Below are 16,173 nucleotides of genomic sequence, written 5' to 3'. Positions count from 1 at the left end.
ACCCCAAACATTCTCTGACTCTGTGATTCTGTGATTCTCTGGTATAAACATTTTCCTCTGTTTAGTGTAATATACTAGTGCTAACCTCCTGAATAGTTTATTGGAAGAGTGGACCACTCCAGTCAGAATTAACGTATAAGTAAATAGTCCACTGGAATGAAGATTACATCATTTTAAAAATGTATTTTAAACTTCTGTTAATAAGAATAATACATAGAAGGTAGAACGTGTGCCAATGAGGAAGTTTATTGTGTTTTGGTCAGAAAATGTATCCTGTATGTTTATATATTTTCTTAGCTCTCTTTTCCAAGCCAAACTCCCCAGACACGTGAGTACTGCAACAGTCTATGAGTTAACACTCAGCTAGTGCCACAGAAGAATGTGCCTGATATATTTAAACACTAGGCAAAGGAAAAAAAAATCTCTGTCATGACTACTGACCAGACATTTCTCGGCAATTGCTAATCAACTGTGTTAGCCTTTTATTGCCATTATCTTCCAGGAAAGGTCTGAGCAAGAGGTCAGTGAACTTAAGAAGATATTGGTTCATTTGTTATCTTTCATATAGTATGCTGTAGTCAACAGTCTGCTCTCCGAAGAAGGTGAAAGATCTTAACTTAGTTTGACTTGTTTATTTACTGTAGAATTTGGCTATCAAACTCAAAAGATAATAATAGTTCCTGATGGGAACATTTATGAGAATAATTTGTAGTGCTTTTTATAAGCATTAATTTTAAAAAGATCTTAAGATCTTTTTTAAGATTTTAAGATTTGATAAATGGTGTCAGTCTACAGAATAAACATATTAGAAAAGTGACCTGGATCTTAGGTCAGATTACCATGCATTTAAGACTGTCTCTGTTCAGCTAAGTACTGTATTCTATGCTTACCTTTGAACAGGCAATTAGATTTGCATTCCTTTCCTGAAAAAGTTTCCTGGGTTGGAGACCCAGGGGAAAAAATATTAATTCCTAGAAAAAGATGAGGAAAAAAGGAGGAAATGATAGGAAAAATCAGCTAGCAGATGCCTCCTGTCACACAAACTGATTGTATAGAGAGGAGGCAGTAGTAATATGTGTTTCTAGCTTCAAGTGACTGCACCTGAAATGCTGCCTTTTTGAAGGAATTTCTTATGATAGACAGTCTTAACTTTGATCAAGAATTGTTCATTATTCAGCTTTGTCTGCCCGTGCTGCGTTAGCAAAGCACGGCTGAGTAGGAAAACCAGAGAGCTGATTACTTCCTTTCTGGGAATGGAAGTGTCTAGCCTATGGTTTGGGAGAATATCTCTCCCTGTCTCTCTTGCTATGGTACTGTAAACATTTGAAATTTGTTCAGACCTCTATGGGAAGCCAACATAAACTGCTCCTGTATCTTTGTTTTCAGCATGGAACCACAACTGACAAATAAATAGGTGCCTTCAGAGCTTTTATATGATAGTCATTAGGCAACCCAGGACTCTTCTGGTCCCTGGACAGGCAGAGTAACACAAGAGATGAGAGAGATTCACCTCCTTTCTCAAAGCCAGTAATAGCAATGAGGATCTCCTTCTACTCTGGAAAAAATGGAACTGTAGCATGTTACCTGCTTCTTTTGAGGCATCCCAGTTGATACCAAAAAGCTTGGTTTTCTTACCGACTCAAAAGGGCTAGGATGGCGATGGAATTATATACATTTGACCTCATTGGGATTTCCTTGTTGTGGCATTTACTCTTTTCTTCCTTCTGCACACTGTACCCATTCCCAAGCAGTGTGTTAAACTAAAGATAACTGATCTCTGCCGGAGTGGCTACTTTGATCTCTCTGTGAAGACAAACCGCATTCTTGTAATGTCTGCACTTTCACTTCAGGTTAATGTAGAGGTCATTAGCTGTAGGTGTATGAATTAGTTTTCCTTCTCCTCTGTGTAGTCTGCGCTAAAATCATGTGCTCTATACTGTTTGGTAGTCACTTAAGATCTGCACTGAAGTTTGAATGTTTCAAGGAACTGACTCATGAACCACTTGCCTCTTGTGTGAGGCCACAGGGAGAGATACAAAAGAACTGGAGTCAGAATAGAGAATTTGGCGATTGCAACTGGTGGAGTTTCAGAGCAGAGAAACTTAAGGGCTCTGATGAGCAAAGCAACCCAAGCAGTGACTTTGTTGAGCAAATACCAGTCTGCTATGCTGTAGGAGGGAACAGACTTTTCAGTGAGGCTGGACTGAGTGGGACTGGTCAGGTGCAAAGACAGAGCATGTCAGAATTGATTTATCCTTTAACAGAGCATCTTTCTGTCATGCAGATTTTTTTTTTCTCTGTAGCCTCAGGGGCTAGGTTGCCTGTCAGGCCCAAGTACACAAACTTTTTACTCTCATGGATTTCAGCAAGAAGTTAGAGGTTTACATCACTTGCTGAATTTGAACTTTATATCCTGACATTTGGATTAGATGTTTAAAAATAAAATATCCTTTTATTTATGTGCAAAAGTTCTCTCTTCCATTTGCTGCATCAGAATAGCTGCTGTACTCTGTTTTTTTCTTTCTGGGACCGTCTGTGACAGTCGCCAGCCATCCTTCTATTTGCAGGCCTTACTGCAAGGAAATTGGAGACTGCAGCTACTAGGACATGTTTATCTTCTCTTTCACATCAGGTTTGTCTTTTACTGTGACACAAGAAAGGAAATGTTTGTACAGCTAATAAAACATTTACCTAGAAATAAACAAAAATGTTGTGTCCTGGTCGAATGAACTGCTGATGTAGAATGGATGTAGAATAGGTTTACTAGCAATGGTGATACAGAAGGGGTGACAAAGAGGACTACCCATCCTGCTCCCTGCGCAGAATAACGCCCATAGCCCCTCTCTAATCAAAAGCGGAGAAGTCTCCAGGATAAAAGCAGCAAGATTTAAATAAGAATCCTGAAGCAAGCAGAGATTGCTGTCTTTGTCGGCCTCTAGAAAAGGATAATCTTGTAAAATTTTTAATCAAAGGCTTATAGGACTTGCCAAGGCTCTTGACTGAATGGCAGTCTGGTTAGATTCCTTTTTCAGTTCAGTGATCAAAGTGATGACATAATTCCTAATAACTCAGGACCATGCAATCCTAGTTTTATGAAAATAACAATACAAAATTGCATTATTTTCACTGAGGAATATGAAGAATTAAATCTGTCAGTGCAATGAACAGTTTTGAACCATATGTGCTACAGGTCTGTGTCCCCCGAAGGGGTTAGTGTTTCATTGTACATTTTTAGCTTGTTGAATTCACAAAATCTAAAAACTTACGACATAGAAAATATATGAAAAACAAAGACCCAAACCCCCTCATTTGCTGCAACTGCCTTTTATTTTGAGCATATAATTTTAATCTTAAAAATATAATTTTGATGGCACACAGCCTCAGAATCAATACTTTTGCGTTTACAGACTTCAGAGAGCCCATCAATTTGTATTTCCCTAATTCTGACTTCTAAATCACGCATAAAATCTTACTCTGCTGTTTTCTATAAAAGGCTTGACACCATATTGCTGCAATGAGATTGCATGTTATGAGGATTGCATTCACAAAAGAGATTTACAGCCCATTGAATATTGATTTAGTAATTTAATCATAAATGAAAACTATAATGAAAAAGCCTATATAAATACACATTGCAGCTTTTGTGATGTCCTACCCTTTCTTGATTTTGGTTCATTTACACTCCACAAGAGCATCATTAGTGCAAATTACTGAGAATTTTACATTTATCTTGTAACGATCTCTTAGGTATATTTCAACTGGTTGGGGCCAGAGTGGTGAGCTAATTTTCAGCATCTGGTTTGGTGAGAGATTTCTCAAGCTCTTCTGCAAGGTTAGATTTCTTCTGGCTTGGAATAGCAGGTAGAACACGGCTTGGTTTCAGAGGCTCTCCTGATAGACCAGGCAAGAGAGAATAGAGCAAATGACTCTGAGAATGTCCCTGTTTCTGGGATCTGGAGATTGGGGCTGGTGGGAGAATAACTGCACCAGTCCTGATGGAATTTAAAGGCAGAGACTTAAACTTCTTAGCACCCTGAGATGGTAGCTGAACTGGAGGAAAAAGACAAAGAGTGCACAAAAAGTGAAAATATGACAGTTTTACAAATTAGTTTGCTACTTTCTTTGAACTATTGTTTGTTTGTCTTGTGTTGTATGTACTTAAACCTGCATTTGAAAAATTTGATCAACATATGAGTAAAAAATCTCTAATGCCTGTCAAGGCTTGTTTTCAACTGAAGAAAACAATTGCAGTGTTAAGTGATTTACTTTCTGTTTGGTTATCAATAAGACTTGGTAAGTTCAAAGATTTGCTTTTGATAAGCAGAGTATCTATAATTTGTCTGAAGGATACTTGGTCTGTTTGGAGAGATCTTCAAAAAGCAGTTTTTCATCCAAAACTACAGGCTGACTGAAACAGAAATGTTCCATGGGAATATATTCTTTTTTTAACAAAACCTTTGTGGGAGGATGCTCTATTATCCAGGGTAAATTCTGATAAAAATCTTAGGAAGTTGAAGTGGAAAAACATGGGACACTATGTCTAGGTTGCTCTAGGCACAGTCAGTCATGAAGATAGGTCCAGACACAGTCCACAAAAGTAACCCATGACCCTGTAACACACTAAGACCCACATGAAACACAAGAGCCACAACTGTTGTCTCGTGTGTGCCAGTAGTCTATAAGAAACTGTGCATTTAAATCATCCTTAACGTCCACCTCACACTCAGCAGTGTAACATTGTTTGTGCTTTAAGGTTAATATAGTTCTACATCTTCTCTGGATGGAAATCCTCAAGCTCCCCCATTCAAGCAACTCACTAATTTCCTCATTTTTGAAAAGGGTAATTCAAAACCTTAATTGTAGACTTTTTTTTCTCTGACTTGGAACTTACTGTGAATTGCATTAGCTTCTTTTTATTTATTTCTCCATTTTATTCACAAGCTCTTTGTATACAAACAGTTTGAGTTTTTCAGTTTAATCCCATGAAGACCTTCCTACTGGAGTTAACACCATCTCTGTTTTGGCTACAGAACCTTCTTTGCAATTTTTCACAATAATTTTTCCTTGATTGCATTCTCATTTCATCTGTGATTTCCTTCTGTCTGCATCTGTTGTGCTGAATATGTGAGAGGCTATTAACATTTTCCTTTGAGAGGTTCTAGTCTGAGTTTCGTCTTACTAGTCTATGGTGCTCTAGAGGAGGTTTTTTTTGATTGTCTCTCTATTTTGCTGGCTTCATCCTTTGAAATATTTGCAAATGCTTTCTAGTGATCAAGTACTAAAAGCTATTCTCTGAGCCAACCACTTCTCCTCTGATCGGTATCATGCCTGTGTCTTGGTTCTGCTATATAGCGCTCTGTTCAAACAGTGACCATCTCAGCCTATCATTATCATTCCATTTCCTAGTCAACTCCAATGAATACTTCATTGCTCATGTTTGCATTTTTCCTGGCAGCCCCATGGATTATTCACTTTTCATAATCTTTGACCAAAATTTTCCTGGTGCAGGTTCAGGGAAATTCTACAGAAATGAGGAATGGAGAGGAGTGTTCACTCTTAACCCAGTGAAAATCTTGTGTAGTTCCAGAGAAACATCTGAAGTTAACCTAGATTTAGACTGTTTTAATAGAGGCTAAACTGATAAAGGAACTAATTTTTTATTAGAAATAACAGGCCACACAATCAACTGGTATGAACTTACTAGTGCAGTCAATACACCTGTAATAAGATGTACCTTACAGGTCAATCTTGATCTTAAAAAAAATCCCCAAACCAAACTAAGCATTCAGCACACTTGAGGAACTCATAGATAGAATAGTGGATGGAGTTGAGAAAAGAGGATTTACAGATCTTCAAGTTAGTTAAGCTAACCTAAAAAATCCTAAATATCTAAATTCTGCCCACAGCTGGTGTTTCTCAGAACCCATGGTTTTCTCTGAACCTATGAATTCTGCCTTTTCACTGCTTGTCAAGCAACATCAGAAAGAATAACTGGGACACAGGCAATGTGTGAGTGACCTCTTTGGCCTTGGGAACATCTGGAGGATGGAAATATACAAATTATGGTTTAAAGTCACTCAAGTGCTTTTTTTCCTAGGCTGCTGTTTCATTCCTATTATCCTCTTTCTAATTTGTATTTTTTAAATGTTTCTGCGTACAGATTGAAGCATCTCTTCTTTTTTTTTTTGTTGACCTTCCTTTTTTTTTGGAGATGTTTCCTCTTTCTGTTAATCTCTGAGTAGTTTCAATTCTCTTTCTAATTTATTCTAATTTTATCGTTCTTGCTCTCTAGTTGCTTTCTTTTTTTTTTCCTGCTGGCTTTGTTCTATATTTTTGACACACATCTTGTGTGATGAAAATATTAGAGAAACACAAATGTTTATATTTAGAATTTCTCGCTGGAGTCATTTGCCTGGATAAAGACTGTGTCCAAAACAGTGGTATTTTCAGAGCTGGATGGAGGACGAGTGAAATCTTGGCTCTGAAACAGTTATGTGGAAAGCTCCAGGATCAGATGTGTTATTTTTGTTAACAAAGAAGAAAAGTAATCTATTGTGCAAAAAACTTTGCTTTTCTGTTATTGGCTTGAACACATGTTCAGGCAGTAATGGTGCCTGGATAAATGTGTTGTGTTAGTTAATTTAATTAATATGATTATTAACTGTGATCATTTTATCTGATTTTTTTTTGACATGAGACCAGAACTAAAATCGTGACTTGGTATGAATTGCTGAAGAGCACCATTGATGATGAAATGTTTTTGTTTAGGATTTTCCTTGCAACTATATTTTAGTTAGAAGACACAGAGAACAATGGTAGAAAGCTTCAAAATAGAAGACTTGTCTCTTACTGTGCAGCAGCAGCACAGAATTCTGTATTTCCCCTACCCAGTCTGATGTTCCTTATAAAGCTACCTCTGCTGTTTCGTTTTTAGTAATATAGCTGTAGAATTGCTTCTGAAACTCAGACCATAACAGGCAGTGAATTTTAAATTTAGCTTTGAAATGTGAATGCTTTAAGACCCAGCTGATCTGCAGGAGGGCAGATAGTAAACTGCAAATCTTTGTCCAAAATACATTAGAGTATTTGCGCTTAGTGGAGCACAAGAATGTGAGGACAGGATGCTGTGGGAATAGGGAGTAGTGTTTGCATGTGAAGAACACCCTGGTTGTTGGCTGGATCAAGCCTGGGACACTCAGTGAGACTTGACATTTGCAAGGGCTGTGAGAGCGGAACAAGGCTTTTGCTCCCCTTTGGCATCTTGCTTCTTACTGCCTTGGGAATGAGGAGCTGGCTGAAAGTGCGGAGGAAGAAAGAAGTCAGCTGCTCTCTCAATACCTTTATCTTAGCTCCTATGTTACAGAAACTACCGGAACCAGTTACTCTTAGGATGAGAGAAATGAATGATTCCCATCCTCATGTAAAAGCTAGTCTATATGCTGTGTTGAAGACAGAGAGAGGTAGAACATCTTTTCACCTATGTAATACTCAGCAAATTACAACATTTATGGAAACCTGACGGTCATGTTCTGATGCTCTTCCCTCTAATTTTTCTTAGCAAAAAAGTCAGTATCGTGATATTTTTCATGCTGTCTGCACAAAAGTCATTCCTTATCCTGTCTCTCATGTCATATATTGAATCTTTCTCTGTTGCGCAGTTGTTAAGATGTTGTCATGTCATCCATCTCTTTGCATCCTTTAAGTCACTGTATTACATCATGTCCTGCTCACTTTGAAAAGCTACCAGAGTTACACAGGCATAGGTAGTCAAGAGTGGACCTGAGAATGAAAAATCCTTTGAGAATTCCAGTGACCTCTGCTGTGGAAACCAAATGTAGAATTAAACTCTCCTTTCTGTTAACATATATCACTTCTACTAGACCAACTTTATGACACTCAGTGGAGAAAAGGGTTGTGATCAGCAATACAAAGTTCAGCTGGAGGTGGGCCAGTCACAAGTATAATACCTTAGGAGTTGATACTGAGGCTAATACTGTTTCCTGTCTTCATTAGTGACTTGGATGATGGAGCGGTGTGCATCCTCTGCAAGTTTGCAAGTGATTTTGGTGCAGAGTCACAAAGATGATGGAGAGGAACATGTCCCTTATGAGGAAAGGCTGAAGGAGCTGGGTCTATTTAGCTTGGAGAAGAGGAGACTGAGGGGTGACCTTATTAATGTTTATAAATATGTCAAAGGGGAGTGTAAGGAGGACAGAGCCAGGCTCTTTTCAGTGATGTCCAATGGCAGGACAAGCTGGAACATAGAAGGTTCCTCAAAAATATTAGAAAAAACTTTTTCACTGTGAGGGTGACAGCCCTGGCACAGGCTGCCCAGGGAGGTTGTGGAGTCTTCTTCTCTGGAGACATTCAAAACCCATCTGGACACGTTCCTGTATGACCTACTGTAGGTGATCCTGCTCTGGCAGGGGGGCTGGACTGATCTTTTGAGGTCTCTTCCAACCCCGAACATTCTGTGATTCTGTGATTCTGTGATTCGATGATATGAAAGTGGGAAGAGTGGCTGACATAGCAGAGGAATGTGTTGCTCGGCAGAGACACCTTGACAAGCTGGAGAAATGGGTGGACAAGACTCTTAAAAGGGGACATGTGAACTCCTGCATCTGGGAAGGAATAATAAACTGTACCAATGTATGTGAAGGATCAAGAAACTGAAAAGCAGCTTGTCAGAAAGAGAACTGGGAGGCCCAACAAGCTGAACATGAGCCGTCAGTGTGCTCTGGTGGCAAAGACAGCCAAAAGCATTGGGGCTGCATTAGAAAAAGCTTTGCCAGCTCAAGGCCACCAGTACACGAGAGACGTGGACATACTAGAGCAAATTCAATGAAGGATGATGGAGATTATTAAGGCGTTGGAGTGTCTGACCTCAAATGGGGGAGTGAAAGAGCTGGGACTCCAGCCTTGAGAAGAGAAGGCATCTGAGGGGATCTTATCAATATGTGTAAATGCCTGACTGGGAGGAGTAGTGAAGAGGGAGCCAGACTCTTCTCAGTGGTGTGCTATGAAGGGAAAAGAGTCAATAGGCAAAAATAAGTAAGAAAATCTTTTTTACTCTGAAAGTGGTCAGACACTGGAACTAGTTGCCCCAGGAAGTTGTTTAGTTCCCATCATTTGAGGTATTTAAAACAAACTCCATGTGATCCTGAGCAGCCTGCCTCTTTATGGGCAGGGAGGTTAGACTAGACAATCTCCAAAGGTGCCTTTCCATCTCAGCCATTCTGTGATGCTGTGAAAATGGAAGATGAAACATCTCTGAAGCCCTCAGATACTGTAGCTGAGAGTTGCATGTACTTACTTTTGTGAGCATAGTGGTTGGGCATGGGAGCTAGGCCATTTCGTACATAAGTAAGATTTTTTATTTTGGGTTGATCTGCAGACACCTGTGGAAAATTTTTACCTATGGGAAAAAAAAAAGATAAACTGTTAACATACGAAAAGAATTGTAAATAACACAGTGCACTATAAATATCTGATTTCTAGAAAAAAAAGAAAACTTCCTCAGTAGTTTTCCAAATTATGTATTAACAAGGACCACCATCTGAAAAAACCTATTTCTTTGTTCTCTTTACATTCCTTTAAAATAGTGGCTGATTTAATATAACCATCATATGCACTCTTATAACTTCCTCTCATGTAATGTAGTAATTGATCTTAAAACAGGCATAGAAAACAGGTGCTATAGCTAGATCCATGTAGGAATATGTGGACACTGAATTTGTAGAATTATTCAACTAGATTTCAGAAACCAAGCTTTAGTTTGCAAACTTCTCTAACACTCATCTGTTCTAAGTACTAGGAATCAAATGGAGTTAAGCTGCTGGTTGGAAAATGAGACTGGTGGAAGCCTAACTGCAGTAAAGATGAGATTTGAGAGGGTTTTGCTGCAGATGAAAACATAGCAGAGCTGATATACTGATAGTGATTTTTATTAGACTATGTTTATGGCAATTTCATTTTTGCCACATGGAATAGATAGTGGAAAATGAAACATTAATTGGCTAACTGTGGTTTTTCACTGGCAAATATTAAAGTTATCTTTGGTCTAGCAAAACAATATTGAAAAAACAATATGCTGGATCATGTAATGCATTTCACAACATAAATATTTAAAATATTTATTTTTATTAATATTTACATCAAATATTATTTAAAAAGTAGAATCTCGAGCCTCAAATCAACATTTTCTGCAGATCTTTTCCTTAGTTGATCTTATTTTGTGATGTTTAAGTCCCTCAGATTTTTCTTTTTTATTATGCCCAAGATGAGCCTTGTAAGAAGCCTTGAGTTGTTTGCCAAACAGCTACCCATCCAGCATGGCATTGCAACATAGTTCATTGCAGAGCAAGCGTATGCTCAGTCAGAGATGAGGGGAGACACAGGCTGGATGTAGGAGGACATTTTAAACAATAGTAAAATGGAATTATAGAAATTGCCAATGTGGCTTTATAGTTGGTACTCGAAAATATCTATATATTGATGTACTCTGCAAGATAAACATATAGGAAAATGGAGAATGGTTTCCTAGAGGTATGTAGAAGTAGTTGTCAAGATTGCTGTAACTATGCTACTAAATGTATTCTGGGTGAAAGTAGCTAAAGCAGTGTTTGTCAGACAAACCACCATGTCATAGTGCAGCCTTCAGCTCAGGATGGAGCAAGATTATGGTCCAAAGACCATGGCAGTTGATAACCATCAGTTGGATAAATCTACTCCATCCCGTGGGTAAAGCTGATGCGTATTGGGCTAAAGCATGAAGAATCTCTTATGGATGAGCTGTGTCTAACAGAAACAGATTGATTTCTTGTGTTTTACTCTTTATTCAGTCTTTAACACTTCTCATGGGTAATCAACAAGTGGATGTAAAAGTCAGTAGATTTCTTCTATAGACATCACATTCAGTGTGCGTAAAGAACTAAAAAAACCAGCAGAGAATCAAGCCTACTGCTCCATTAGTGCAATTTGAGTTACACTGGTTTCAGTGATGCTTCTGCTGAGAACTAATGCCTTATTGTGTATGTACCATTATGACTTTGATGATGGTAGAGTGTTTTTTCTGTCAAGAGAAATGTTTATTTTATAAATGAGGATATCTAGCAGAAAACCAACAGTACAAAGCATAATCAAGTTTGCAATTCTTGAGAAAAAATCCTTATCTAAAAGAAGTATTCTTCTGCTCTCCTTTCTACCTGTTCCACATAACATCAGAGAAAAAAAGCTTTTCTTCCTTGAAGACTTCATCTTTCTTATCCCAAAGAACATATTTATGATGGCGTTTATTTTGAAGGAAATTAAAAGGAGGCAATTTCTTTATTATAAAATGCAGGATTGTTCAGCATTTTATATTGCTTACTGACTTTTTTTTATAAGTTGTTCTTTGATTTGCTTCTGCCTCTAGGTAGGTGAGCCACATTGTGGTGTGTGTTGTGGAAAGGCTGTAAATGTTATGATAAATGCCCCACTGTAAATCAGTCCTTAAGTCTGTGAAAGAAACAGCCAAAAAGTCACACGTATCAGCTTTGCTGTACTCTTTTCTGGCCAAGAAGTACTTCCTGTTGGACTATACCATACTGCTTATGCTGACATATGCTTAATAATAGTCTGGTTTTTTTACGTTGGCTCTTCAAGCAAATATAAAGTACTGGGCTCCTGTAGTAAAACCGGTAATAAAGTATTACATTAGACCCGAAAGATTTGTAATCTAAAAGATGAGTGGGTGATAAAAAGAGGCTCCATCTGGTTAGAAGGTGTTAAGAGCTGCCTTACAGTTAGAAAAGGCTTCCTTTTACCCATATCACTTGAAATTTCTCTACTTACACCATTTTCCCTGTGGAAAGTAGATGGCAATACATTTTGCAAAAGCAGATGATTGCTATTTCAGATTGTGAATGCCAACTCAGCACTGTTGGCTGGCAAGCACTCTTGCAATATTGACAGTAGTTTTTGATGTAGTCTGTCTTTGCTCTTCTCAGTGGAGGGTGAGACAAAGTGGTTATTCTAAGACAAATCAGTGGCATGATAGCAAGATAAGTCTCTCCACAGCAACCTCTCCCCTTTGTGTAAATGCTAAGTCTCAGCCAGTAAATTCACTCATCTTTCATCTCATGGAGCACAGAAAATAGGAAAAAAATTCCTGTCTATGTGCCAGCTGCCATAGTAGCAGTAAGCATAGAAATTAGCTCTGACTTTAATAAAAGGCATGGTCATGCAAGACAATCAACACTGTGTGTCACCTGAGAGAAGAATTTTCAGATTGAGTTTCCCTAGTTTATTGATAACTGTAATCCTGCCCGAGTTATTCAGTGATCAGGAAATTACATGTAGTCCCCACAGTCATGACTTGAGAGATGGAATATTAACCCTTCAGTGTCCTTCAAAGACCAGATGTTGTTTTTTTTCCCTCAGCTAGGCCTCCTGCAGAAAGAAAAAAACCTCACAAGGCTATGTCTTTCCTCAGAGAGAGTTGCTCGCACCACACTGTCAGCTGGGCTGAAGCCAGGTTTACTTTGCTTCTGATCCCTTTTTAAATCCTGCAGGCACAATGCACTGGAGACCTGGAGGCCCTGGAGCTCATACAGTAAATGCAGTTCTAATTCACAGCAAGTCACGTGGCTTTAATTACAGCCGCAGACAGATTTAAACCACACACATAGGCATGAAGAGGGATAAGCAGATCTTTTTATCATTAAGAAATGTTAGACAGTATCTGGGTTGTGCAATGTATTCCTGTCAGACACTTTATGTCCCCTTGCAAGTTTTTAATTCATATGCTTCAGAGGAAATCCATTTTGCTAGCTGCAGGAATCTTTTTACTGTTGGCAAGTTTTGTTAGGCATCTGGTACTCAGAGAACTGGGCTTAAAGTAGACTCAGGCTTTTTGTTTTCTGATGAAGGTAATAAACTGTCAAATAAAATGTCTTACTCTTCTTTTGGACATGCAAAGACAGCTCCCAGTGCAACAATTGGAAGATTTCATATAACTAGTACGATTTTGTCCCTATTCATGTGTGTATACTCTTAGTCCTATATTGAATCTCTGTGCAGATCATGGAGCACTGAGTGGATACATAGAGTCTGCCTGACTCAGCTGGTTGTTACAGCATGTTCACAGAAAATCACCTGTCCTTCTGTCCAGAGCAAACAAGGATTTAACCATAAACTATTGTACAGTCTTAACAAAAATCTATAATCACATTTTAAATAACATGGAAGTTACTTTGACACCAAATCCATTCATAGTCTAACTAGTTCCACTGTGAAATGTTTCCCCATAGTTGTCCACAGGTTTGGTTTATCACGTTTGAGTTTATTCCTCCTAGTACTGTCAACATGAATGATCTCAGACATCTCAGCCTCACTGTACCCTATTATATTTAGGTTGCAAAGAAGCCCTGCAGGCTTTCTTGTCTTCCATATGTGAGCTAAACCTTGCAGAGTTCAGTGTAGAAAGAGTCATGCTGGATCAATCCTTGCTTGCTGTGTGGAATTTGGCATTTTTATGCTTGAGTGAATAGCTGAAGATTGCACACTAAAAAAGTAGTGACACCTGTAGACCAGGTCTATCAGGCTTTAGGAACGTGTTCTGATGTTCCGGAAGTGGAACTGTTTAAATATCTCCTTTTTACCCTGAAAAACAATTTCTAGCATTTCTTTGCACAACGTAGAATGACCGGTCATTCTGAAATTGCAGTCTCTACTCTCATCATTAGAGATATGAGCAAAGGTTTGCTATTTTATAGATCCCTTCACTTAAAAGCCCATACAGCTTGTACTATCATACAAGTTCAAACAGTGACCTGACATAACTGAGGGTTCTTCTCAAACAGGGTTTCTGTTTGCTCCTCATCCTACTGGAGGATAACAGCTCATGCCTGTTGGGGTGAGGGCACATTAACTTACTGGGTAATGTTTATTCCTTGTAATGGTGTACTGGTAAGTCTGGGGATTGCTTTTGTTTGCTTCACTTTCAGTTGCCTATTACAGTGGTTGAAAGGCACGCCAGATGTGTTTAATTTTGACATGGGACTAATCCCAAAGGAGATGATGTTGGAGACACTTATATGTTGAAGTAAACTTCAGCATGCAGGCCAGCCAGCCAGATTAACTTAAACATGGAAGTGAGTCAAAGAAAGTACCAGATCCCAAATCCTGCCAGACCCTAGTTTCCATTACTGCTGCATTGCAGCTTCCAAACCACAGCATATGCTCTGTCTCTTTAAATTTAGCAACCTGAATTCAGCTTTGGAGAAACCATAAGAACAGCACATTACGCCAAAGAGCTGGCACTTGGGGTGGGTGGAGTGGGAAGGGGTGTCACTATGGTCTGGGGTCAGAAAACAAGTCTGTACAAGAGTGTGTAGCAACAGGATAAGGGGCAATGGTTTTGAACTGGATCAGGGTGGGTTTAGGTTAGACATTAGGAAGAAGGATGGTGAGACACTTGAACAGGTTACATAGAGAAGTTGTGCATGTCTCATCCCTGCAAGTGTTCAAGGCCAGGCTGGATGAGGCTTTGAGTAACCTGGTCTAGTGGGAGGTGTCCCTGCCCATGGCTGGGGGGTCTGGAACTTGATGATCTTTAAGGTCCTTCCAACTCAAACTATTCTATGATTTTATGATTCTGTGAATATGTTTATAAGGGGAAGTGGCATTGTGCAGAACCCTCTAGTGTGGCACATGTAGACTTGCCAGGTTGCATCCAGAAGCAGCTCCCAGCACAGAGATTTGAGTACACTACCATTCCCTTGCACATCTGGTTCCAGGACTAAAAGCAGACACAAAGCAGCAGGCATGGCAGTGGGCATTAATACGCAATTCACAAAGCACATGTATAATCTGGAGGCACTTACCTTGCTCAGGTATCTTAGCTTCCTAACTACCTGCATTTTTGCTTGCTCATCAGGCCTAGTTAAATTTCTTATTTTCCACACCAAAGCACCTTGTTTCAGCTGTCAGCTGATGTCCTGTCCATATGCTATCTGCAATTGCTACTTTATACAGGTATGAGAAATGAAAAAAGATATCAAAGAAATAGAAAAGTCATACTTCAGACTTACTTACCTATTTTCTGACTCAGATTGACCACATCAGTAGAGAGCATAGGATTTGGGAGATAGAGAAATAAAAAATTACCTGATGGAGAACTGGGGAGGGAGGGAAGGCGTGGAGGGCACAAAAGCACATGGTGAGATCTATCAGAGTTTAAGACATTTATCAGTTTGTCTGAAGGAGTCCTAGTACAGATTTTGTAGGAGAGTCGTTGGTTAGAGTCTGTGGTCCAGGGATTGTCCAACAAGGTTTGGCAGCTGCTTCTGTGGTCCAGCAAGTTGTGCTCACTCCTACTTTTTTGAGACCTGTGTGTAAAATGGTGCATGCTGGTGCTGGAGTTGAAGGTTGATGCTGTGCTCTGGGAAGCAGTTAGGAAAGAATTACCCGCAGTGATAGGGGGAAGGCTCTGGGTTCTTGTGGGCAGAAGTCCCTGACACTCCAGTTGCTTCTTTTCTGATATAAAATACTTTGTGTCTGTACTCTTTCTTCTAAAGTCAGCGGTGGTCACACACTCATCTGGAGTGTCTTTGCAGTTTGTGTCCATAATGCAATCAAAAGTGGTGATGATGTCATCTACTTCAGAGGTCTCTTCTCTCAGGTAGCAGTCCCTGCTTCTCTCCTTCTGATTGGTTTTCTGATCATCTTTCTTCTTTTTGCAAGAGAAGATGTGGTTCAGCATGCTGAATCGTCCTTCTTTCTTTAGGAGTCTGTTGTTCTGGGAGGAAAACTGATGAACTGGTTCAGATCTACTAGAAGTACAAATCACAATGTCATGTTATTATTGCCAAATAATGAAAAAAATACTGCCTGTGTTAACCTGTGAAATGGAGTATATACTGGTCAGGCGCATTTGCAGGAGCGTTTCAAGGAGGCAAAAAATTGGGACTCCAGATTTCTAAGTAACGAAGACTAAAAATGATACCATGTTACTTCACTCTTTCTTCTGCGGTTTATTGCCTTACACTTATCTTAATATTGGTTCAGTGTAGCTGTCAGGAAAAAACAAACAAACTTTTCTGACTTCAGCATCTAACGGCTGCAGAATCATTTTTCTTAATGGTGAGGCAAGATCCAATAATAAGAACATGCTGGGATCTTTAAAATCAAGTG

General features: G+C 39.1%; 1 protein-coding gene across 1 annotated transcript in view; it reads right to left on the bottom strand.

Annotated features, from left to right (window-relative positions):
• Positions 1–3,781: 3,781 nt before the first annotated feature.
• ANKRD55 (ankyrin repeat domain 55) overlaps positions 3,782–16,173 on the bottom strand; it is a gene marked incomplete at its 5' end in the record, with an annotated part of 30,284 nt that continues 17,892 nt past the window's right edge. Inside the window, 3 exons of the mRNA XM_009876706.1 lie at positions 3,782–4,050; positions 9,314–9,415; positions 15,148–15,812. Coding sequence (XP_009875008.1) covers positions 3,782–4,050; positions 9,314–9,415; positions 15,148–15,812 — 1,036 coding nt within the window. The remainder of the gene's footprint in view (positions 4,051–9,313; positions 9,416–15,147; positions 15,813–16,173) is intronic.

This window comes from Apaloderma vittatum, unplaced genomic scaffold (assembly GCF_000703405.1).
Source record: "Apaloderma vittatum isolate BGI_N311 unplaced genomic scaffold, ASM70340v1 scaffold8709, whole genome shotgun sequence".
Lineage (NCBI taxonomy): Eukaryota > Metazoa > Chordata > Aves > Trogoniformes > Trogonidae > Apaloderma > Apaloderma vittatum.
Note: the sequence above shows the minus strand (reverse complement) of the source record. Positions and strands in the feature narration are given on the sequence as shown.